Source organism: Lagopus muta, chromosome 16 (assembly GCF_023343835.1).
Source record: "Lagopus muta isolate bLagMut1 chromosome 16, bLagMut1 primary, whole genome shotgun sequence".
Taxonomy (NCBI): Eukaryota; Metazoa; Chordata; class Aves; order Galliformes; family Phasianidae; genus Lagopus; species Lagopus muta.
The window spans coordinates 1,907,250-1,929,796 of NC_064448.1; the positions used below are offsets into that span (position 1 = coordinate 1,907,250).

The window sequence follows — 22,547 nt, forward strand, 5'->3', positions numbered from 1 at the left end:
GGCTCACAGTGTCAGAGACAGATGTTGGTGGTGTGGCAGTAGGGGTTGAACCTTCCTGCCAATATCCTGTTACATTTTGTTGCCATGCGACAGCTGGCAGCAAATGGGCAGACTGACAGATTGGTGTCTGACATGGAAGTGCATGCGAAGCAAAGGCATGGAATTGAATTCCTCCATGAGGAAAAAATAGTACCAACTGATATTAATCAACTCTTGCAGAACTCATGGAAACCAAGCAGTGGGTGTGAGCACAGTGAGGCAGTGGTGGTGTTACAGCAGTGCTAAAACAGACAGTGGTCACCTCTGCAGGAGCACAGCATGCAGGCTCCTGTTCACTGCTGGTGAAAATGCACAGCTAATGATGGTGACTGTGTTGAAAAAAATAGTGTTTTGTGGCCGAGAATTTGCTTTATCAAATGGTGTTATTGTGCTTTTTGTATCTGCCATAGTTTCCATGGAAATAAATAGGAATCATTACTTTTGGAGCAACCTACGTGTATGCGTGTACGCACGTATAATCATCACAACCATTATCCTGGGGGGGAACTGCAGCCACCTGAGGCAGGGCTCTCCCTCATGACATCCCAGGTGTGGACGCAGCACCCGCAGAGACATTTTTCTCCTTCAACCCAGGCCGCCCCTGCATCTCAGCGGTGAGCGCAGTGAGTGCAGTGCCCCACACCGCCCAGCGGGGGGCGCCCTCCCCCCTCACGGCGAAGGCGCCCTAGCCGGGCTGCTGTCCCTTTAAGGAGGAGGGCGCCCGTTGTCGGAGGCCGGGTTGTTCGCTCTGTCAGGTTCGTGCGCCCGCCCGCCCGGCTGCGCCGCGATGTTCCGCCTGCTGCGGCCGGGCCCGCTGCGGCCGCCGGTGCTGCCCCGCAGGTCTCTGCCTGCCGCCGTTTTCCGTCCCCCGGGCAGCGAGCAGCGCTTCGGTCACCTTCTTCTCTCGCCAGCGCCGCCGTGCCGCGTAGCGCTGCGCGCCGCCACCGGCAGCCCCGCTAAGGTAGGGGGCTGGGCTCGCAGCCGGAGGAGCCGCCCGCCCTGGGGCGCTGCGCGGAGCGGGGCTCGGCTCGGGGCGGCGGGGCTCGGCGCTGGCTGTGCGTGCTGTCCGTGCTGTCCGTGCGGCTGCCCGCGGGACGGCCGGCTGCCGGTCGGTGCCGCTCCGTTCGGCAGAGCGCTGAGCTTCGGGCTTCCGCGGCAGCCGGGAATCGCCGGCACGTGAGCGCGGAGCGCCGGGTTGCGGTGTACAAACAGCGCTGTTCCTCGCATCCTTTCCTGTAATGAAACTGAAGAGTGGGAACGACTTTAGAAGTATTGCTGTATCAGAGCTGGAAATAATTGGATTGTCTAATTGTGAATGCTGGCTTTTGCTTAAAGAGCTTGCTTTAATATACATATATAGAATGAAAATTGTTTCCTCTCTTCCTTTTTAGCATTAAATCTGGTTTAAGCAATGAAGGGCTTAGAGGTGTTTCTGTTTTTTTCCTGCTGGACGTTTTTCAGCTTTCAGTTTCTGTTCAAACATTGCTTTGGTTCATGAGCCAAAGCCTAACAAAAGAATAATGATATTATTCCTTACGTTAGAATAAATAAGGTTGTGCTCCATAGTTCCTTAATACGTGTTTATGGATCTGTGTGACTTTTCTCGAGATGAGATTAAAAAGTAATGCAAATTCCAATGAGGGGGGGGGAAGGCAAACATCATTTGTTTGCTTTGGGTAACGGGAGGGCATGATTAAAATCGCTGTTTGAAGTGGGTTGGTAGGGCGTGATTAAAATCGCTGTTTGGAGTGGGTTGGTCTCACTGTGAGCACTGTAAGACTGCCCTGTGTGTTTTGTACCCTGGTGACAATCCTGCCAAGTGCAGGGATGAACCAAAAGCAGTGGATATGGACAGAAATCTCTTTGGCACCTCAACCTCATCTCCCCAAAACTACGTGGGTGAGCTTTGGCATTCTTTTGTATCAGATAGAGTGCTGGAACCATAGCAACTCCTTTTTTTATGATGAAACTTAGGTTGTGTAAGAATATGCACCAAGATCAGCACATCTGTTCAATGTGAATAGCTGGAAAATGAGAGCTTTTATGAGCTTTGTTATGGGCCTCAGCAATCCCAATGTAAAAAAGCAGAACAGTGTTGCTCTTTCCCAAAGCTTTCCAAGCATCACTACACATGCTAATCATTTCATTCTTTCAAATCAGTTTGACTGATTGGAATATTATATGGTACTTAATGCTAATTAATACAATTGTGTTCTTTTTTAGGATGCGGGATCCCCTGAAAAGGCAGCCACAGATCTCAGTGGTGAGAACAAGAAACTCAACAAATCTCAGCAGCTGAAACAAGTTTTCAAACAGTATGGTGCTGTAGGAGTTTCGTTCCATGTTGGAATTTCGTTAATATCTCTAGGGATCTTCTACGTGGCTGTGTCAAGGTGTGCTTTGTACAGTGTCTGTAGACTGTAATGGTTTAGACAAGGGAAATATCTGACCATTGTGCTCATTTCTAAGGAGGCATTCTATAAGCTTGTTGGATTTATATACAGGAAACCTCTGCTTTTTGCGTATAAATGGATCTGTAAGTTGGTCTAATCTCCAGTCAGGCATGAGTGAAGATAGATGTGGTGGGCTGATGAAAACAGAGCAGAGACTGCACCAAAGTGACTGATGAAACCAGACGAAAGAATTTACTTTTCTGCAGAGTATCTTTTGTTCTCAAACAGGAGTGTGGTATGTAGAGATAGAGCCGTATGAAAGTGCTGGAGCTTAGAGATAAATCTGTTTTTCTGGGAGCTGAACACAGCTTAAACTGCAGAAGGCACCAGCCAAAAAAAAAAAAAGAGGATTAGACTATCCAGTATTTTCTGTTTTAACCTTACAGAAGAGGTGTAGGATATTGTGTATATGATTTCAGAGGGAAGGGCAGCAGCTTTAGACGCCCCTGTTTTGTGAGGAGGAACTGATGATTTCCTCCAGGAAGGTGGTGCACGGGGCTGAGCATTCTCTGTGCTGCAGTTGTGTGACCAATAAACTAAGAAGATATTTGACTTTGTAGGGATCTTGTCAATTAAAACCAAAATTTGTATCTGAAAATAAGTACGTGCTGTTGTCACAGAAGCAAATCGTGCTGTTAGTCCTGGAAGAATTCATTTATTATTTATCAAAACTGAATAGAAACTCCAGAGTTGGAAGTTATGCCATGTTAAATTCCCTGAGTAAATAGCACCTCATATTCTTTAGTGTGCCGTTTTAAAATAAACTGACAAGTCTCGTTTTCTTTTTCCCCAGTGGTGTGGATATGACTCCAGTTCTCATCAAACTTGGCTTCAGTGAATCATCCCTGCAGTCTAAGATGGCTGCTGGTACAAGCACATTTGTGTTGGCATATGCCATTCACAAGCTGTTTGCCCCGCTACGAATCAGCATCACTGTGGTTTCCGTGCCCTTTGTTGTCCGGTACTGCCGGAAGATTGGTTTCTTCAAACCTCCTGCTCCAAAGCCATGATAATTTCTTATTGTTTCTTACTATAATTTGTTACATGTTTAATATTCATGTCGTTCTTCAGATACTCCTTTGAATTCATGTTAATGCTGACCTTCTCTTGCATTCCTCTGGCTTATTCTTTCAGGTAGATGTGGCAGTAAAAAGTGCTGTCCTCATCTTTCCCTTTATAGAAAGCTCTTGAAACAGAGTCTGGTTTCCACTTCCAGTGCTCACATAAATGCTTGACAATGTGCCGTCTCTCACAAAAACCAGAAGTACAATTCTGGGTCTTTATTTTCTGGATTTTTGGATCATTAATGTTTCTCATGCCAAAATGCAGTTGCAGTTTATTACTGCGCAGTTGGGAAATAGAGTTCCTTTCCCAGTAGTGGAGTGCTGTTTCTTCCATGGACCATGTAAACAGATCTGTTGGTAAGTAGGTGTACTGGGATCTAAGGTGCTACATGAGTGTTTCTTTTGTTGCAGAGGGCATATGTTATGATCCCACTCCTGCAATCCAACACACATGCCAAACTAACTTTAATGAGAGTACCTGTATGCTTAATTATTGCACAGTTATAATTGTTTTAGCTGGAAGAGGCAATGCACCTCTCTGAAATTAAGGCTCCTTTGTGGTGCTTCCATATCTCAAGATTTTGTTGTTTGTAACTATGTTTTTCTGACCTTTCTAAGGTCTTTTTTCTTTTCCTTTCAGTTTTAAATGCTACAGACTCATACTGAGTCTAGTGAAATCATTATAACCAGAATTACCTCCTGTGTGAGTGAATGTGTTCCAAAGATAAAGTGAAAGGCAAAATAACTGTGGTGTTGAGACCTAGTTTTGTTACTGGGGGCATCTTGTTGGTCTGTTTTTGGGGCTTTGTTTTTGTTTTTTAAGTTAGCTGTTAACATGGGGGCTCCTGTGGATGAATCTCTGATCCTCACCTGACGTCCAGATGTTACAGTTTTTCTCAAAAGCAATTCTTGTGCTTGTCTGGTTGTCTGGTAGACTGTTGAGCATACCAACTCAAGGTGTAATTCACTTCCTTATTTGGGCAGTATTCCTATTAAATTGTATTTGCATATAACCACTTCTCAGTTAACCTAAAAACCGGATTTCAAATCTAGGTATTCAGCTTAACTTTCTGTGCTAAACCTGGGTTTCAGACTTAGGACTGTGCTTCTGTGAGATGACTGAAGCCACATCTGAGCCTTTTGGACCTGTTCTCCTTTCTTCATCAGTTCTTGTGACATTGTCTGCCTCTGTGTTTGTGCTTATCACTTATGTCATGGTGGTTTTGACACAGATCTATGAATATACAAGAATCTGAACTAAACTGGCAGAAAACTACTGTGACCATCAATGTATTTTTTTATGTTTTGCTGAGTTGTCTTTCTGAAAATAAATACTGCTCAAGTGAAGAGGGAAGAACAAGGCATGTCTTTATCCTGAGCAAGTTATTAACACTGCTCAGACAATGTTAAATTACATCCTCAGTTAATCAGTGCGAATATTATATTTGGTAGTGGGATGGAAGCTTATTGCTGGCTATCCAAGAGCTAAAAACCTCCAGTGTCTACACAGCAAAGGAAGGGATACTGTGCAGTAACAACACGCAGCCAGCACTTCTATTGTTTTCTGATCTACTGCAGCCTGGGGCTGGATAGAGATAATTTATGCTGTCTGCCTCTTTGACAACTGAAGTCTTACTTGGGCTCTTCTTGCTTCATTTTCCAAGAAATGTTCTTTTCTACACATTCTCTGGCTGTTCTGGTCATTGTTCTGTTATCCAAGGGTAACAAAAAGGATTCCATTATAAATCAAATAATGACAGCCTTATTTTGTTTGATCAGTGATTTCTAGCAAGTGGGGCTTATCGTGAAGTTGATAAAAGGAGTCAAACTTTTCCTTTCCTGTTCCTAGAGTGTTTCTATAAAACAAGACTCATTTAAAGCAAATGTACCTGAAGTTATTAAGAGGTACAAGCAGTATAGGTTTTGTTGTGGTAATAGAAAATCCAGTCATTTAAATTGTAAGATAAAGATGGCTGTATGAACTACTGGCACTTTTAGATGAGTTTTTGCTAAATATTTTACAGTGATTTGAGAATATATTTTGAATCCTAGAATCCTTGCTTGTAAAAGATCTTTTTAAAATAGTTTGTAAGATAATAAGAGACCTTCCATGGCTCCTGATAATGAAGAAAATAAATTGCTTTCTCGTAGCATTTGCTTGAAGTGTTTTACTGGAAAATAATTGCTTTGCATGTTTTGTTTCTCTGATTGCCTTGTCTAATTGGAGGAATGAGAAAGCACTTAATGACAAATTACAAGCAAGTTTTATCATGTTTCTAATTATTTTTAATTAATTTAAAAGGAAAACCACTATCCTTCTTTTCAAAGATGCAGAAAACCTTGTGATTAAAACAATGATGCTGGAACAAAGCATTTTAATACTCTGCCATTTATGTCTATGTTTGTAACTATGGAGCATAGGCTCTAATCTATTGATTCTGATATTTTGTAAATAGGGGGAAAAACTTAGAGCCTAGGGTATAGACAACAGAGAATTGGAAATGTGAACTGGTAAGCATGCTTTGGTTTTTTTCCTTGTTTCTGATGTGTGTATATGTATAGACATGTATATATACAGATGTATATCCATCTCCTGCTTGATAATGACTTTCCAGGTCTCTCTCTCTGAAGTACTTTCAAACCTTGCTTATGACTATTACACTTTAACTGCAAGGGAAGAAGCAGATTTAGTTTTTAAGTGACTGTGGAACTCTTGTAAGGTATTTTTGGTACTTACCTGAAGAGTAATAGCTATATGTACTTACACAACACCAGCACTTAGAGGAAAACTTATTTTATATCAACTTACTTTTGGACAGAGCTAGTGAGCTTAGTCTGTGACCATAGATGAGCAGTCAAGATGTACTCTAGTAGTCTGACAGTAATGACAGGTGGTTGGAGGTGACCAGCACATGATATCATGTATTGTAAGGAACCTTCCCATGCTCTACAATATATAAGCAATCTTTATTTAGAAACTTGAGTGCTCACATTTAAGACAAAAACTAGAAACAAAAATGTACACACATCATTCATTTTTAGGACACAAATGCATTCACCTCAGTTTCAGATTACACCACAGGTATGATACCTTTTAGCAGCCCAGTGAGTTCATAGGCAGGTATCTCTGGGATATTGCACTGTTCAGTAAGATAGAACCACCACTGTCTCTTGTTATTGGAACAGTGAGCTATAATTATGACAGACCATATCATAAAGGCCTTGAACAGACCTTGAATACTTACATCAATAGAGCTGGCCCACATGTAGTTATTTTTCAAGTACGTTAAGTATTCCACAACACCCAGCTAGAAGTCAAATAGATTTACGTTGCAATTCAAGATCAGTTCAAGATGATAACCAACCCAAAGGCTTTGTGTTCTTAATTGCCACTGGATTCCAAGACCTGCTCCTCCTTATTGTGTTACAGTAGTCACAGTACAAATCTCCTTGTTAGTCCAATGAGATTACCCTTGTTAAGACTGTATTCTGGATGGGGCAGCAACATCACTTTCTATCGTTGGGCAGCTTTGTAGAATTTGCTGTAATCCAGGGATGAACAAGAACATCCTTCAAGGGCAGCCGATGGAATGGGTTATGTTTCAGAAGCTTTGAAATTAAATCCCTTGCACCTTCTGTTACAAATAATGGATACTTGAATTCCACCTAAGAAAACAAGACAAAAGATGATGCAATATTCTTTGGCACTAATCAAAACTGGAGAGCAATAGGGTTCTGCCCCCAAGGTACAGAGAGCAAAGAAAACTATCAGCTCTGTGGGCTGTGTACCTTGTACCTGGTGAGTAATTTCATCACAGTCCTGAATAAAACTGAGGGTTCTCACTGCTTGCCAAAGTTCAGCCAGTGTGCTTTTCTCTGTGCTCCCAACACAAAACCACTTTGATGGAACCTCTCAAGTTTACAGAACACTTGTAATCTAGAAACATAATTTACGTCTTTCCTAATACCTTGAATGATTAATATTTTATATACCAGAAACATGAAAGTAGTGAAGGACAGTGAAGAAGAATAGCCGCTATATGAAAAAGTAGGTGTTCAGATGCAGGTAGAAACAGGAGAGAACCAAGCAGTCAGGAAAGCCATCCTACTCTTCATTGTAATTCAATTGGAGTGACTTCAGGATAGCTTTAGGGATGTAGTTTTGTGTACATCTCATTATGTCTTTCCTTCCCTCAAGAGGAATATTAACCTTCAAGACAAGAAGTGATACCAAAATTCACCTAGTTGAAGTTACAGCACATACCCTGGAAATAGCTCTGTAGGTTTCTTGATATGTTTCTGCTTCAAAAGGTGGCTTTCCTACAAGGAATTCATAGCACAGAACCCCCAAGCTCCAAATATCCACCTTCTCATCATGTGTTCTTCCCTCAATCATTTCAGGAGGCAAGTAGTCAAGTGTCCCACAGAGAGTTGATCTCCTGAAGGAAAGCACAGAGTACAGTGTATCATTTACCCTTTATGGCAGCTAAGATCTGTTTTAACTGCAAGTATTAGTATCTGGATTCAAGTGCTCTTATCTGTATCTCAGTGTAATCTGCCCCAGATAAACTCAGTATCACTGGAATTTCATCAGTCACTTTTCTAGCTTTGCTTTAAAGTATTCTTGTCACTACAGGCAGTCTTATCCTTCCTTTTCCTCTCTCCCACTGGCTTACAAGTCAGTGTGACTTTGTCAGATACAATTCAGACTAAGGAAATATTCCAATTATAGTGCTAGTGTGAGCTATTTGGACAGAAGTTCTGATCTTCATCTCAGGGACCAACATAACCCTAAAACAGCGTGCTAACACTCTTGTTTCAGGTTCAGCAAGTTTTTAAACACACAGATAGAGAAGCAGGATAACACTCTCTCTATGCTACATCAGTCAACTATTAAGACCTTGACAGCAGTGGTCCAACCATTAATTGCTCCCCCCCCCCCCGTATTTCAGCAAGTGGACATTTACCTCCATTCCATAACTGTAAGTTTGGCAAGAAAGCTAAAGTTTTCATTACAGAATAATTTCTGTCTCAGGTATATACTGCATTCTCACCTAGAGGATGGAGCATGCACGGACCACCCAAAGTCTGCAATTTTTAATTCTCCATTTGAGCCAAGCAGCAGGTTTTCCGGCTTGATGTCCCGGTGAATCACACTCTTTGAATGACAGTATGACAGGGCATCTGCTAGTTCTGTAATGTACTGCAATTAGAAAGAAAACAAAACTATCAGGTATGAAGACACTGACGCTCAAGCTTTACTAGCACAATTCCCTAGGCATAATTAGCAGTTTGGAGTAGAAAAATTGTTCCTTACACTCTCAAGCAACAGGTGCTGCTTGAAGTGACCACACAAATTGCAGTGCTGGGCAATGCTGAACATTATCCGTTAACATTGCAGTAGTTTGTCCTCCCAGCATATTCCTAAATAGGCTACAAGTGCATAAGGATCTAAGCATCTAAGGAGTTGATTTCATGCAACTGAAAATGACTTTTTCTTGAAGAGCTAGCTTTATACTTCAGGTATGCTACACAGCAGCAAGCAGTCAGAACAACCTACAGTTGCAGTTCTTTGTTCATCAAATTTGGTAAGCTTCTGTAGTTCCTTGAAGACTTCTCCACGAGGTGCATACTCTAGAATAAGGTAGACTCTTGTAACATCATGGAAGTAGCCGTACAGTCTGAGTATGTTGGGATGCCTGCAAGAAAATTAAAATGCCTTCCTGAACAAGGTATGTGTACAACTAATTATACATATAGGGCCTGTAATTTAACATTAATGCTACACAAGACAGCACAGTTCCAACTGCCATGTCCGTTTCTATGAGAGCTTCAGAGCACACAGAGGGTATTTGTCATAGAAGTATCAGACTTGCTAGTAGCAAAAACCTAGCCAAGAATTCAGCTCCTTTGTATTTTCTCATACATAGCTTTCTACAACACACAGAATAGATTACCATTCAACACGCAAATATCTACAGTTCTCTGAACTTAAGCTTAAATACTTCAATTATTTTCTGTGAAACAGAATACCAGGGACAAGCCTAGACTGAGAAATTGCAGTCATCCACTTGTAAGAACTGGTCAGGTGCTTGACTTCTGTTTGGGTTCTTTTGGCCCATGGGGTGGTGGGGCAGGGGCAGAATGACAAGAAGCAGTTTCAAGTTGTCACATATTACAGAACTGCTTTTCTTCAGGTAAGATTACTTTGTTTTCTAAATTGAGCACAAACTAAGCAAAGGTTAACTGCTCACATTACCTGAGATGAGACTGTATTTCAACTTCTCTTCGTAGTTGATGTTCTACACCAGCATCCTCAAGCTGTGCTTTAAACAGCACCTTCAGTGCAAGAATAAATTTACTCTGCTTTTCACGTGCCAGGTACACATTTCCAAACTTTCCTTTCCCCAGAGGACGACCGATTTCAAAATCATCCAGAGACCACTGTCTTCTGCAAAAGGAGAGAATGTTACAGAAGCAATGCTTGGGTGTGACAGCAACGTTCCAGCTAAATACATAATTAGTGATCTCAGCTAGATTTTAGTCTTTAAAGGCACACCACCAAGAGGACAAAACATGCATTGAGATTTCTCTAAAGGCAGTTTTGAAAGCTTCTCTCTTGCTTCTAAAGCACATGCATTGAGGTACAGCTACTTATTACAACAAAACCAAAACTGTATAACAAAGTACATTTCAATATACTTGATACAGATCTATTCTAGACTGTCAGAACTGTTTCAAAGCAGCCATACTACAAGTGAAACTTGACTCAAGCTTCCTGCACACATGAAGAACACATTTTTCCAAGCGAACATCATGTGATTACAGCAGTGATTATCAGAGTTCTCTCATGGGAAAAGTTGCTCCTTGTTGAGCCAAAAGCTTTTCTTCAGATTACAGTAATTTATTGTTTCTGAAGATTACCAAAGCAAAATAACCATTCCCAGAGTTTCATTAATAAATATTGTCACTATGAAGTGAGAAGGCCACTGTTCTTAGCAGTCAAGAGACTAAAGACAGCAGCTTGGCTGCAACTTAGCTGTAGCATGAAGTGCTAGACACTGAAAGAATAACTAACTTAGCTATAAGTTTTATAGGCGCACAACTTACTTTTTAGTCTCTTCCTTTTTCTTTTTAGTAGATTCTTCATTTTTCTGTTTAGAGGTGCTGTCTGCTTCAGAACTCTTTGCTGTACACAAATAGAACAACTTTATAAAACAGATCAGTGAACACAACACATTCACATGAAGAACAAGTCTGGGTTGTATCTACAGCAGTTTACAGTCCACCATCCATGATATTTAAAACTTAGTGTAGTTTACTATTGGCAAAGCAGCACAACAGTTAGGGCTACTTCATCACAGTGTAACTTCAAATGTTTTTTTTTAAATCAATGAAAACATTAAGAAAGCTTCCCCCCACCTCCTCATGGCCTCCTACATCCTTGTGTATCAGATTACCATAAACACTGGAAAAAAAATGTGCTGCAGGAACACCAATTCCATTTATTCAAAGTTGACTAATGTGCAACTGTAAATTTTCAAGATTGGAGAAACGCTTATATGGGCTCTAAATCCCTAATCCTAGCAACAAGGACAGTGCAGTAACACCTAAGATGAAGTTTGTGCTGCTTTTCTGTTTCTGGGTGCAACCAGCTATTTCTCTACAGCACTGCCCAACATAGCATGAGCTTTACATTTTCTGCACTGCACTCTTGTTTGAAGTATCCCAAGTGTCACAAACACAGAAAGATGTCATCTTCAGAATTACCAGGTACAGGAGCTTGTTGAGGTTTTTCACTATTCTTGCTTGGAACCTGAGGCCCAGCAGTTGGTTGGACTGGGAGTTTCGGCCGGGGCTGCTGTGTTGTCTGACTGTTGGACAGTTTTTGGTTTGACAGTGAAGAAGATTTTTGTGATTGTACAGGAACTCGCTGGGCAAAATTTGAAGGACACAGAACACGCTGTGGTTGAACTCCACTGTTCAGTGGCCGGCTCTGGGCAGAATTCTGAGACACAGGGACACGTTTTGGGCCATCTACAACAGGATTTGCTACCTTCAAAAAACAGCAATTGTACATTAGTAATAGAATAGCACACTATAACCTTTATGTCCCTGCACAGTAGAGTTAGGTTTAGGATGTGGAAAAAGATAGGGAGGAGAAAAAAAAAACAGAGTATATTAAAAGGAGATCTTAAAATTACTCTGATCTTATATTTTAAGAATTCAATTGACCTGTGGAAATCTGCTGTCTTGTTAACAACACGCTTATTCATAATTAGTCATGGACCCACCAAAGTCCAGATATTGGTGGAAAGTTTAAACAGGTCTTTACTACAGGAATTCTATTCACATGCACTGCTTTGAGCCACTACTCCCTTGAATGCTGTGCATTTTAAGATGCCTTGCACTGCAACAGGAGTTCATCAGACCAAAGCAAGTTTGGTAAGGTTCCTTCATCTGCTTTTAATCCTTTTCTTTCAGTTGAGGAAGGTAATTTAAATTTAAATTTAAGCAATTCTTAGTTGCTCCAGAATACTTTGCTTAGAATTAAATTCAAACGCTGTTAAGTGATGCCTTGACTCCCTTAAGAACACTTAGATTCTAGTTTTTTGATTCAATGCGTTGAAAGCAGATTTTAAACTATGCTTTACTTCTGCTACTCTAAAATCTGACCAGGATCTGTTCATATTGAAGTTACAAGAATGAGAATGTCCCTGCTTCTGTATGCAAAGATATGCAGTCTTAGACACGTGAATAACAGCATGAAGGCAGCATTTCCTTTGGAAATCACAGCCAGTTCCCTGCACGCATTTGCTATCTAATTAAGGGATTATGGATAAAAACTGCACTATTAAGACTTGCCAATTAAAAAACTGCATGCTAATAACGGCAGTAAGAAGTTCAGACTTGGACATTGTTCTCTGCAACAGAGAGGCTGAAAGGCCACGTTGATAATTGCTCGCTGTGCATAGAAAGCATCGCTCAGAGCTTCTTCCTCCTGTCTGCCACTTAGCAAAACCAGTCACCATCATCACACCTTGAGACTCACAGGTTTTGTACAGCCGCGAGAAATACACCCATAAACTCTGTCAGCCCCTTACCTTAGCAGTGCGAGACGGGTTTCCAGGACAGTTTTCTTTTATCTTCTTATCCATAGCGCCTGAGAAAGGCAAGATGCGGTTTCGCCTACGGAGCGGGCAGAGGACGGGGTGAGCCGCGCAGACAGCACCATTCCCCGGCTCCACTCTCCCTCTGCCCCCTACGCCATCCGCCACAGCCCCGTAACCTCCCGCACCTCCCGCCGGCCGGGCCGCCCCCGATGCAGGAAGGTCGCGCCACGCCGCAGCACCGCCCCGAACGCCACACGACCCCCCTCACCTCGGCCTCCGGCCGCTCCGACTGTTTGAATTCAAACCTCCCTCCCTTAAATACCCTTTAAACTACCGCCCCCTCGCCATTGGCCCCTCTCCCGGCGTCCGCGCCCGCCGATTGGCTGCTTTTCACTCGACGCGCCCGCCGATTGGCTCTCCTAAAGCTCCGCTCGTCGCGAGGCCGAGACTCGTCGCCGTGAGCTGGCGGAGCGCATGCGCAACGGCAGCCTGCTGCGTACCCGCGTCGGCCCGACCCGCCCGCCCCGAGGGCGGTGTTTGCGCTACATGCGTATTTTACGTACCGTCTCTCCGCCGCTGGCTTCTTCCGTACTCCAACTGCGTGGATCGAGCCCCGCTTACACACTTTTCTCCGCAAGTCTCTGCCCGGCCGGGTCTTTCGTTACGCAAATCGCGTACGTCCAGACCACCCACCTGTGGCAACGCTACAACTACCGTTCCTTCCTCGCAGCCGCCGAGGCCTTGCAGCGCGCCGCCGGCGTCGGGGGGAAGGGCTCCAGGTTAGTCCCGCATCTCACCGGGCTCCGACCTCGTCCCTCTCAGCTACCCGCACGCCCACCCGCAGCCCGAGGCCGAGGGAGAGGCGGTGCTGCCGGCTCGCGTGAAGCCGAGCTCGAACGGGGGCTCGGGGCCATCGCGTCCTGCCGGCGAGGCAAGGTGCGACGGGTGGCAGCGCCGAGGAGCAGCGGGAGGGCTGCGGCAGGCCTCTGCCTCGCACCGGCGGCACTGTGTGGCACTGCTCCACGTGCCCTCGGCTCTTAAGGACAAGCGCGAAGGGGACGGCCGCCCGCCTCGGCACTAGGGGACGCCCGGCCGGAGCCCGACGTCGTGTAACGGCGCTGCCGGCTCGCAGCTGTCAGCGGTACGCGGCGCCCTGAGACGGGGCTGAGCGCTCGGTGCCGCTCGTGAAGCGCGAAGGAGCGCGGGGCGCTGCGCTGTCGCGTGGCTCCGCTCGCTGCGGTGCCGGGACCTCCGCCGCTCGGTGCGACACGTGCGGCCTCTGAAGAAGTGTGATTGAAGGCAACTTGGCTCTGCGTCCTTAACAACCAGCGCGAGGGCGGTCCCGGTGTGTTGGTGTTTGACAAGCGGGACACGATAGGTAAAAAGAAGATGTCGGGTCGTCGTGTGGCTGCCGCGTGTGACCGACGCCAGCTGCCGCGGGGCATGGGGAGCATGGCGGCCCCGCTCCTCGACCCGCGTCCACTTCGGCTGCCGTTTCTGGAGGCTGACGTGAGTAGGGCAGGGCTGCGGGGAGGGCGGCGGTGGGGCAGGAGCTCAGCCTGCGGGACCTGGAAGCAGGGCGGCCGGCCGTGCCGGCGGCCTGAACCGTTCGCGAGGCCTGCGGCACCGGGTGGCGGAGCCAAGCGCTCGTTTCGCAGCCCCGCGTCGGGTGTTGCGGTGTCCCGGTGGCACCGGGCGGGGGCCCCGCGGCCCAGACACAAAGACCCTCGGCGCCCAGCTGCTGACGCTCTTAGCAGCCGGCCCCACACTCCGACGGGCGGCGCGGGGCGGCCCTACACGCGTCCGCGGGCCGCTGTCCGCCCCGCCCGAGCCGCCGCCCCGCCGGCTGCAGCTGGGCCCGAGCCACGCGGGGAAGGGGCGGCGGACTCCCGGTAACCCCGCGGGGCGCCGCGCCCGCAGCCCGCCCCTTCCCCGCCGGGCGGGGGCTCACTTCGCGCGTCGCGCGTCACGTGACGGGGAGGGGGCTTGCCAGCGGCGCGGCGCGCACGTTAGGCGTCACTGCTCACGTGACGCCGCCGTTCTCTCCCCCAAGAGTCGCCTCCAATCGATTTGCGGGCGCTCGATGCAGCAGCCTTCGCGGAGGAGCATTCTTCGGTCTCGGCCGCCGCCGCCGCCTCCTCCCTTACCGCCGCCGCCGATCGATGCGCTCAGAGCTCCGGTCGCCATTTTAGGGGGAGAGCGAGGGAGGCAGAAGGAAGGCTCGGTAGGTACCGGGCGGCCTCGCGCCGCTCTCCGCGTTCGGCTGCGCGGCCTCGGCAGCGCCGCGCCCTCCCTAACGGCCGCTCGGCGCCGCCCGCGCTCCCCTGCCCGCCGCGCTCCCGCCGGGCGCCGTGCCCGCCCTCATTCGGCCCCGTTCCCACACGCCCCCTCCCGCTCCGGTCGTCGCTCCCCGGGCCTGGCGGGCTGCCGCTGCCGCTGGGGCTTCGCACGTTGCTCGTGCCCCGCTCCGTCCCCCTGCTCCCCGCCCACCTGCCTGCTGCCAGTGGGGCGCGATGGGCGCTACCGACCCGATAACCCCGCTCACCGGAGCTGATTTTTTTTTTTTCTTCTTTATTTTATTTTATTTCGTTATTTCTCCGTTGCTACTTAATATAACTCACATTCTTTTTATTCGTCGGGTTTTCGTTTCTGCAATAAAGCCGCACCGGCTTTCTCCTGTTTTTTCTGTCTTTCGCTTCTCGGTCTCTGTCTTACCTAAACTTTCGGTGCTGTTAGCACTGATACCCGGCAGGATGCACTTCAATTAAAGGCTTTAATTGTTTTGTGCAACTCTCTTGTGTGTGACCTTTCCCATTTGTTTATTTCAGGCCCCTCCAAGGCATTCCTTGCTCACAATGTATAGGACAAAAGTCAGCTTGAAAGACCGTCAGCAACTTTATAAACTAATCATTAGTCAGCTACTGTATGACGGATACATAAATATTGCCAATGGCTTAATAAATGAGATAAAACCACAATCAGTGTGTGCACCATCTGAACAACTGCTGCATCTTATTAAATTAGGTAAGCTGACATTTAAAAACAAAATAACTCCTCCAAAGATTGTGCTCCCAAATGTTTGGATTAAACATTTGTGAATAGTGTAGTGTTACTCAGAATGCATCTCTTCTGTTTTCTACGCCTCTGTAGTAAATCGCAAAGCTTTTATATCTTTAGTCTGTTCAGTGACTCGCAGGATCACTGCACGTTTAATAGTGTTAGATCCATTACTAAGGCACAACTCTCTCTGGTTGCTCCTGGACGTGTTGAAGGGGAGGGAATAAGTCCTTCTATTGGCCCCATTCATTGGCCTTTTTATACCACTCTCAAGAAAACAAGTTTCACGGTCTATGATCTTGGCAAAGGTGTGTTTCCTGTTCCCTCCATGCATCTTTGTGAAAGTACATATGTGCTGCAGAAAGCCCAGAGTTCCTGGGCTGCTGTTGAAACAAGTCACCTGGATTACTGGAACAGTCCTAACCATGACAACGTGTTTTCTCTGTATTGAAACTGAACTGGTTCTGCTGCTTGAACTAGTTGATTTCTGTGGGTATAAATGTGGAGCCTCGTTTGTCTGAAAGAAGAATACTGGGATTTGCAGTCTGTAGATGAAAGCAGGAAAAAACATTTCTGTGAAAGTCGCTAACTGCAAGTAGGCACTTAGCTTAAAGCTTGTGTGCCTTGGTGGAGTTTGCAGTGCTGAATTGGCTTCGTCATGTAGATGCATGTTGCAGTCAAAATGATTCTTTAAGGTGGGTTTGAGTTAATAATTTTTGTGAGTAGTGTTACGATAGTAGTTTATGTGTTATTCTTTCAATTCAGTTAAAAAGAGAGTAATTGGTAAATGCTTCTATTTTTCCCACTTTAAATCTCATGTAATAGCACTGAGTCTTCTTTCACCCTATTGTAACCTGATTATGGGCATGTCAGTGACTTCTGTATGTGATTGTTTAGCTGTTAATAAGTAATCAGTACTTAATACCATCCTATGTGGTTATCTCACCATAGTTACACCAGTGCTGAACACTAAACAGCTTTTAGTCAAACTGCCTTTCACTCTTAATGATAGATATTGCTGTACTACAACTAAATCTATTCTGATAGCTTAGCTTTGTTCAGCGTGGGCTGTCTCTTAAATCCTGAACTTGAGAGCTGCCAAAGAAATCTGTAGGATAGGTGTGGGCATAGCCTGCCTGTCTAAAGAGGAGGTAAGCCTGGTTTAAGAATGTCAACTTTCTCTTTTCAGGGATGGAGAATGATGACAGTGCTGTTCAGTATGCAATTGGGCGGTCAGATACAGTAGCTCCAGGCACTGGAATCGACTTGGAATTTGATGCAGATGTACAGACCATGTCTCCTGAGGCCTCTGAGTATGAGACTTGTTATGTCACGTCTCATAAGGGGCCGTGTCGTGTAGCAACATACAGCAGGGATGGACAGCTAATAGCTACAGGATCTGCTGATGCCTCAATAAAAATTCTTGACACGGAGAGAATGCTGGCCAAAAGTGCTATGCCTATTGAGGTAAAATATGACTTGAATCACAGTCACTTTGTCAGTTCTTGGGCTGCTCTCTCTGTTTCGTGCCATGTCTGTGCCTTGTGGCTGGCTCAGTGGGTTGGACTAAATATCTGTCTCGACGTGTTTCCTATTCCAGCAGTGGCTCATAAAGCACCCTTGAAGAAAAGGAAGAAAAAACAGGGCGAGTATACCTGTGTAACTCCTCACAGCATTCTAGAGAGCTGAGACAAGAATTGCTTCTAATAGTTGTTGATAATCTCTATAACCATGCAGACAGTTTGGTTATGGACCTACCTTCACATCTGACTATACAACGCATGGCTCTGCTTCAGTACTTTTTCACAGAGTTCATATTTGCTTCCTTTACTTTTTCTCTAATACACTTATCTGGCAACAGCTTAAGAGTTCTGGGTTTGTTGTTTTTTTTCCCCACTGAGTGCACACCAAATTCCCAGCAGTATGCAACATGAGTGAAAGTTGCAGTTTTCCCAGTTGGTACCTGCTTCCCTTAATTAGTGTGGCAATAATGTCTTTTGATTTGGACTGTTCACGAAGGTGATGTATGTTCAGGCATCAGTTCTCTGTGGCTGACAGTAGTTTGTCCTTGAGCAAATCCAGTAACCTTTGTAAAGATACAGGGACGTTATTTCATAAGAATTGGTAACTGTGTGAAGGTATCACATCTTCAGATAATTAAGATCAGTGATAATGTGCCAAGTCATGTGTCAGAAAAGGTAGTGATACGATCACTGGTGCGAGTGAAAATGGTAAATTTCCTGTCAAAGGAGTGTTCTGCCTTCTAACAGTGACTTGTTCAATGTTCTTTGTAGGTCATGATGAATGAGACAGCACAGCAGAACATGGAAAATCACCCTGTTATTCGGACTCTGTATGATCATGTGGATGAGGTTACATGTTTAGCTTTTCATCCTACAGAACAGATCCTAGCATCTGGTTCAAGGGACTACACACTTAAATTGTTTGACTATTCAAAACCTTCTGCCAAAAGAGCCTTCAAATACATACAGGTTAGATACAATAGTTCAATTCAGAGCAACCAGATCTTGCATGTGTGATTATTGAGGTATCAGTGAGCTGAATTGCATCTGAGTATGAAAGTGTATGTAGTATGCAGGAGTATGCAGCTACAAAATGTTCAGACCTGGTTATGCACTGTGAGTTTGTAATGGATAGCTATAGTCATAGTATCTTGTGCCTGTTGGCTTTTTGTTAATTCAGACCTAATCTAAAATGGATGACTCTGAAGTCAGCTACATTTCCTTGGTTCTGGAGGCAAAGTTTGTGATTATGTGGTGGCTGACAAAACCTCCTGCTGCTGTTGTACAGTATCCAACAAATAGGCACAGCAAGCTGCTCTAGGGGAGAAACTATGATACATTTCAGCATGGCCTGTCGCTTAAATAATACACAGGGCATTTTCTATGCTGTAAAAATAGAACAGGTTGTGCTAATTGATAATGCAGTTTTATTTTTTAGTGCCACCACGATTGACACTTTGATTTTTGTGTTTTATTTTTAAACTTACACCAATTACGTCTTTTTTGCTCCAACAGGAAGCAGAGATGTTGCGCTCCATCTCTTTCCATCCCTCTGGAGATTTCATACTTGTGGGTACCCAGCACCCTACTTTGCGACTCTATGATATCAATACTTTCCAATGTTTTGTGTCTTGCAATCCTCAAGACCAGCACATCGATGCCATATGCTCAGTGAATTACAACGCAAGCGCAAACATGTACGTGACGGGAAGCAAGGATGGCTGCATCAAACTGTGGGATGGTGTTTCAAACCGCTGCATCACTACTTTTGAGAAGGCACATGATGGAGCTGAAGTCTGTTCTGCTATTTTTTCCAAGAATTCAAAGTATATCTTGTCAAGTGGAAAAGACTCTGTAGCTAAACTGTGGGAGATATCTACTGGTCGGACGCTGGTCAAGTACACAGGTACGTGGCAGCTGACCTGCCAGGGACCACCTTTGTCGTGTGCTGACCAGTGAGCAGGTGGTGGTGTCTGTCTGAAGAGTAAGATCTGTCACTGCTGAATAGTAACTCATAAGGGGGGACTGCTTTTGTGAGGATAAATGGCCCCAAATTTGAAAATGTAGAATAATTCCAGAAGAAAAGCTATGTCAGTGTCAACCTATTTACTCTAGCTAGAGCTTGGACACATAACTGACATCATTACACTTTTGGAGGGAAGTCATCACCAGACTAGAGAAAAAGTTAATAGGAATGTGGATCCCTTAAGGAATAGAATGCTTGTGGAGAGAATTTCATTTTCTAGTTTTTCTTGAACATTATTTTTTTAAAAAGCATAATTGCTTTTCTTGTTAATGTTCACTTTAGTTTGGGGGCTCACCAGCTTAAGCTGCATGCCTAGTCTAACCAAAAATGGGAAAGTCAAAAGTACTGTGTAATCCTTTTGGAGTTAGAGGAGTCCGCTTGCCTGGATTGTTGCCCAGACTGTAGGGGAATTGAACTCGTACCACTGGTTTGGATGTGTGCAGTCTGTGTGCACTGGCTGTGTTTGCTGCCAACCAGCAGGGTGCAGCACCTCCTCAGTAAACTCTTGCAAACACCAGGTAGGATGCAGCGATGTATTCCTTGCAAAATAAATGCGTGAGTGGGTAACACATCCCCTTTGAAGGGAGGAGGAGAGGTGTGGCACATTGTGTGGCCTGCACATTAAAAGCAGAAGTTATTAATGATAACAGGAATCTGTGTTTATCAATAACTGTGGTCTTCAGTTAGTTAGCTGTAAGCCTTGTACAAAAGATGTAAGGTTATGCTGCTCTTAATGTTTGCGTTCATGCTGACTGGCTGAACTTCTTACAAGTGGAATGCTTAATCCTTCTATTCCCTAACATGTTCTGCCCTATACAGTGTATATAATTACAAGAGGATATCTGTAGTTGCTTTACATGTGTACTAACTGAGGAAATAAGGCTCGGTAATAGACTTCCCATAACTATCAATTGCTATAGTTTACTTCTGGATCCTTGGGAAAAAATCTAAAGATCTTATTGGCTTGTATTTCACTGCATGTATTTAGGAGCTGGTTTGAGTGGACGTCAAGTGCACAGGACACAAGCAGTCTTTAACCACACAGAAGACTACGTGCTGCTGCCAGATGAAAGGACCATAAGTCTCTGCTGCTGGGATTCAAGAACTGCTGAGCGAAGAAATCTCCTTTCTCTTGGGCACAACAGCATCGTCCGCTGTATTGTCCATTCTCCCACCAACCCTGGCTTCATGACCTGCAGTGATGACTACAGGGCTAGATTTTGGTACAGGAGGTCAACGACGGACTGAGGGCGTCTTGATAAAAGAATGGTTATCCAGATTCCTTGTATCATCCTGTATTGATTGTACTGCCGACAGATGCCTAAAGGAGAGCTGCGCTGTGTCTGTTTTTTGTTGTTTTGTGTTTTAATTCTGTCAGATGGCAGAAAAATATTGAGATACTGAAACTTCAGTTTTGCCCCACGCTAATTTTTTTTATTAGTGTGCGTGGCATTAATTTTTTTAAGTCATCTCTGATTTTACTCGAGGAGCTGGGGTGCGGAATAAAATGATCCTTGCAGGAAGGATTAAACTTACTCTCCTGTCTTTCTGAATCCTGCGAAAGATAATGTGACTAAATCTTGCTCAAACTGGGCAGTGTGAGCCAGTTTTGCTCTGCATTGTATCTGTGCAATCCCCCTAAAGTCTGTTTAAAGAATGGATTACACGAGCAACGGTAGAACTCAGTGAATGTTTTAGTGAAGCCTTAAGCCGTCTTCAGTTCTGATTCATGCTTTGAAGCTCTTTTATATCTTTCAGTCTCCTTCCCTCAGTTGGCCAAGCGGGCCTCTGATTCTGAGTCAGTTTGGTGCCATAAGGATTTAAAACGTGGTTTTAAATTGTTCAGATGAATTGAAGAAATGGTGTTCTAGTTCTGATATTAAAGTTCAGACTTGAAATTTTGTCTTCTTTACAATTTATCTTAAGTGTAATCTTAAAGTAAATTCAAGGAATATTCACACTGAAGCTATTAAATGTGGCAGTGCTGCAGCATATGAAAGTGAGAATAACCTGGCAATAGGAGCTGTTTAGTAACTCCTCTGAGAAATGTCAATTTTCTTCATATATCTATGTCAGAAATGTCAGTTTGCTTCATTTAGTTCACATTCTGTCAGTGTGTCACACAGCAATTGAGATACTTTTTTGAATTTAAAAACAGACTCATTGTTTCTTCTGCCTGCTGTGTCTGATAGTCTGAGTTTCCCAGATCTTACAGTATTCATTAGAAGTACAAATCAGCAAGAAATCTGTGGTTAAAACTTCTGTACATTTGAAAATTCACTACATGTTCTTATAGGTGAGGTTTGATATCCAGTCTTTGCAGTTTTAAGAGTGTTCATTCAGGCATTCTATCTGCAGCATAGTGGTGCAGTGCTGTTCAGATTCACTTTTGGGAATGAATTTCCCTTAGTCATAAGCTCAGCACTTGCTTTCATTATATGTATGGTTGTTTATTGATGTTGGGTTGACTTTCCATTGCCACTGAGTGTCTTGTCAAGGGCTGATGAGGATGCAGGTTTTGTCTATATATAAATAAAGATGATCTTTTAAAAAATTATTTAATATATAAAGAAGGAAGTGTATTAGTTTTCTATATAGAAGATAGTAAAAGTACCAGAAGGATTTGGGACGTGTTACAGTCGGAATCACTCTGTTGCACCGCATTCGAATCAGGCAGTTGTAGACCTGCAGTGTTGAATGTTTCAGTTTTGTTGTTCTTCTGAATTTAATATTCTTAAACAGTACAGCAGTACAGAACCAATTTATTAGACTCAGCGATTTTCTACATCAATTGTCTACAACTTTAGATGCACAGGAGGTGGTGGGTTCTGCTGGCTGCTTTGGTGAAGGAACAAGGAGAGCCGGTGGGAGGGAGAAGGGAAATGATGACACAGCTATGAACACGCTGTCCTTGCTCAGCAGTCAGCCCTCTGGTACCAGCACCAGTGGGCTAAACTGGGAGCAGTGGGAGTTCTTTATTAAATTGAAGTGTTTCTGGTAAAGCAGCTGTCTGTAACTCATTCGCTGTGCATCTTTGGGCTCTTCTATTTTCAAAGCAGTGTTTTGTATATTAAATCATTGCTGAAGTTGTTAAGTTAGCAGTGTTGTAGCTTTCACTTCAGACTTCCTTAATTCTGTATGAGGTTGGTTTCCTTGTTTTTCTCTTGAAACAGAAGTAGAGATGTAGGAGAAAACATCCTGAAATGAGCTCCTGTGCTGTTGTCTTTTAGCAGTACTGTAGTGAGAGATGATGCTCACAGAGAGAAAACTGG

The 22,547-nt window shown here is 44.5% G+C and overlaps 3 protein-coding genes across 4 annotated transcripts; 2 read left to right on the forward strand and 1 right to left on the reverse strand.

Moving 5' to 3' along the window:
• The first annotated feature begins 773 nt into the window (after nucleotides 1-773).
• On the forward strand, nucleotides 774-5,706 carry FAM210B (family with sequence similarity 210 member B). Its single transcript, XM_048962557.1, has 3 exons — nucleotides 774-1,000; nucleotides 2,263-2,432; nucleotides 3,286-5,706. The coding sequence occupies exons 1-3, from the start codon at nucleotides 827-829 to the stop codon at nucleotides 3,500-3,502; spliced, it is 561 nt and encodes a 186-aa protein (XP_048818514.1). The 5' UTR covers nucleotides 774-826; the 3' UTR covers nucleotides 3,503-5,706.
• Nucleotides 5,707-6,504: 798 nt separating this feature from the next.
• On the reverse strand, nucleotides 6,505-13,045 carry AURKA (aurora kinase A). The gene is made up of 9 exons (XM_048962553.1): nucleotides 12,938-13,045; nucleotides 12,661-12,745; nucleotides 11,327-11,612; nucleotides 10,667-10,745; nucleotides 9,816-10,007; nucleotides 9,117-9,255; nucleotides 8,611-8,759; nucleotides 7,821-7,995; nucleotides 6,505-7,222 (listed from the first exon to the last, which is right to left on the reverse strand). Exons 2-9 carry the CDS (start codon nucleotides 12,712-12,714, stop codon nucleotides 7,064-7,066), a joined length of 1,233 nt encoding a protein of 410 aa, XP_048818510.1. The 5' UTR covers nucleotides 12,715-12,745; nucleotides 12,938-13,045; the 3' UTR covers nucleotides 6,505-7,063.
• A 128-nt stretch (nucleotides 13,046-13,173) lies between these two features.
• Nucleotides 13,174-21,875, forward strand: CSTF1 (cleavage stimulation factor subunit 1). 2 transcript variants are annotated; one of them, XM_048962548.1, is made up of 8 exons: nucleotides 13,174-13,343; nucleotides 13,492-14,178; nucleotides 14,723-14,893; nucleotides 15,498-15,693; nucleotides 16,916-17,193; nucleotides 18,021-18,218; nucleotides 18,765-19,155; nucleotides 20,264-21,875. In XM_048962548.1, exons 2-8 carry the CDS (start codon nucleotides 14,059-14,061, stop codon nucleotides 20,521-20,523), a joined length of 1,614 nt encoding a protein of 537 aa, XP_048818505.1. In that variant the 5' UTR covers nucleotides 13,174-13,343; nucleotides 13,492-14,058; the 3' UTR covers nucleotides 20,524-21,875. The 2 variants fall into 2 exon arrangements, with proteins under 2 accessions (XP_048818505.1, XP_048818504.1); XM_048962547.1 differs by having other exon boundaries at nucleotides 13,174-14,178.
• Nucleotides 21,876-22,547: the final 672 nt, after the last annotated feature.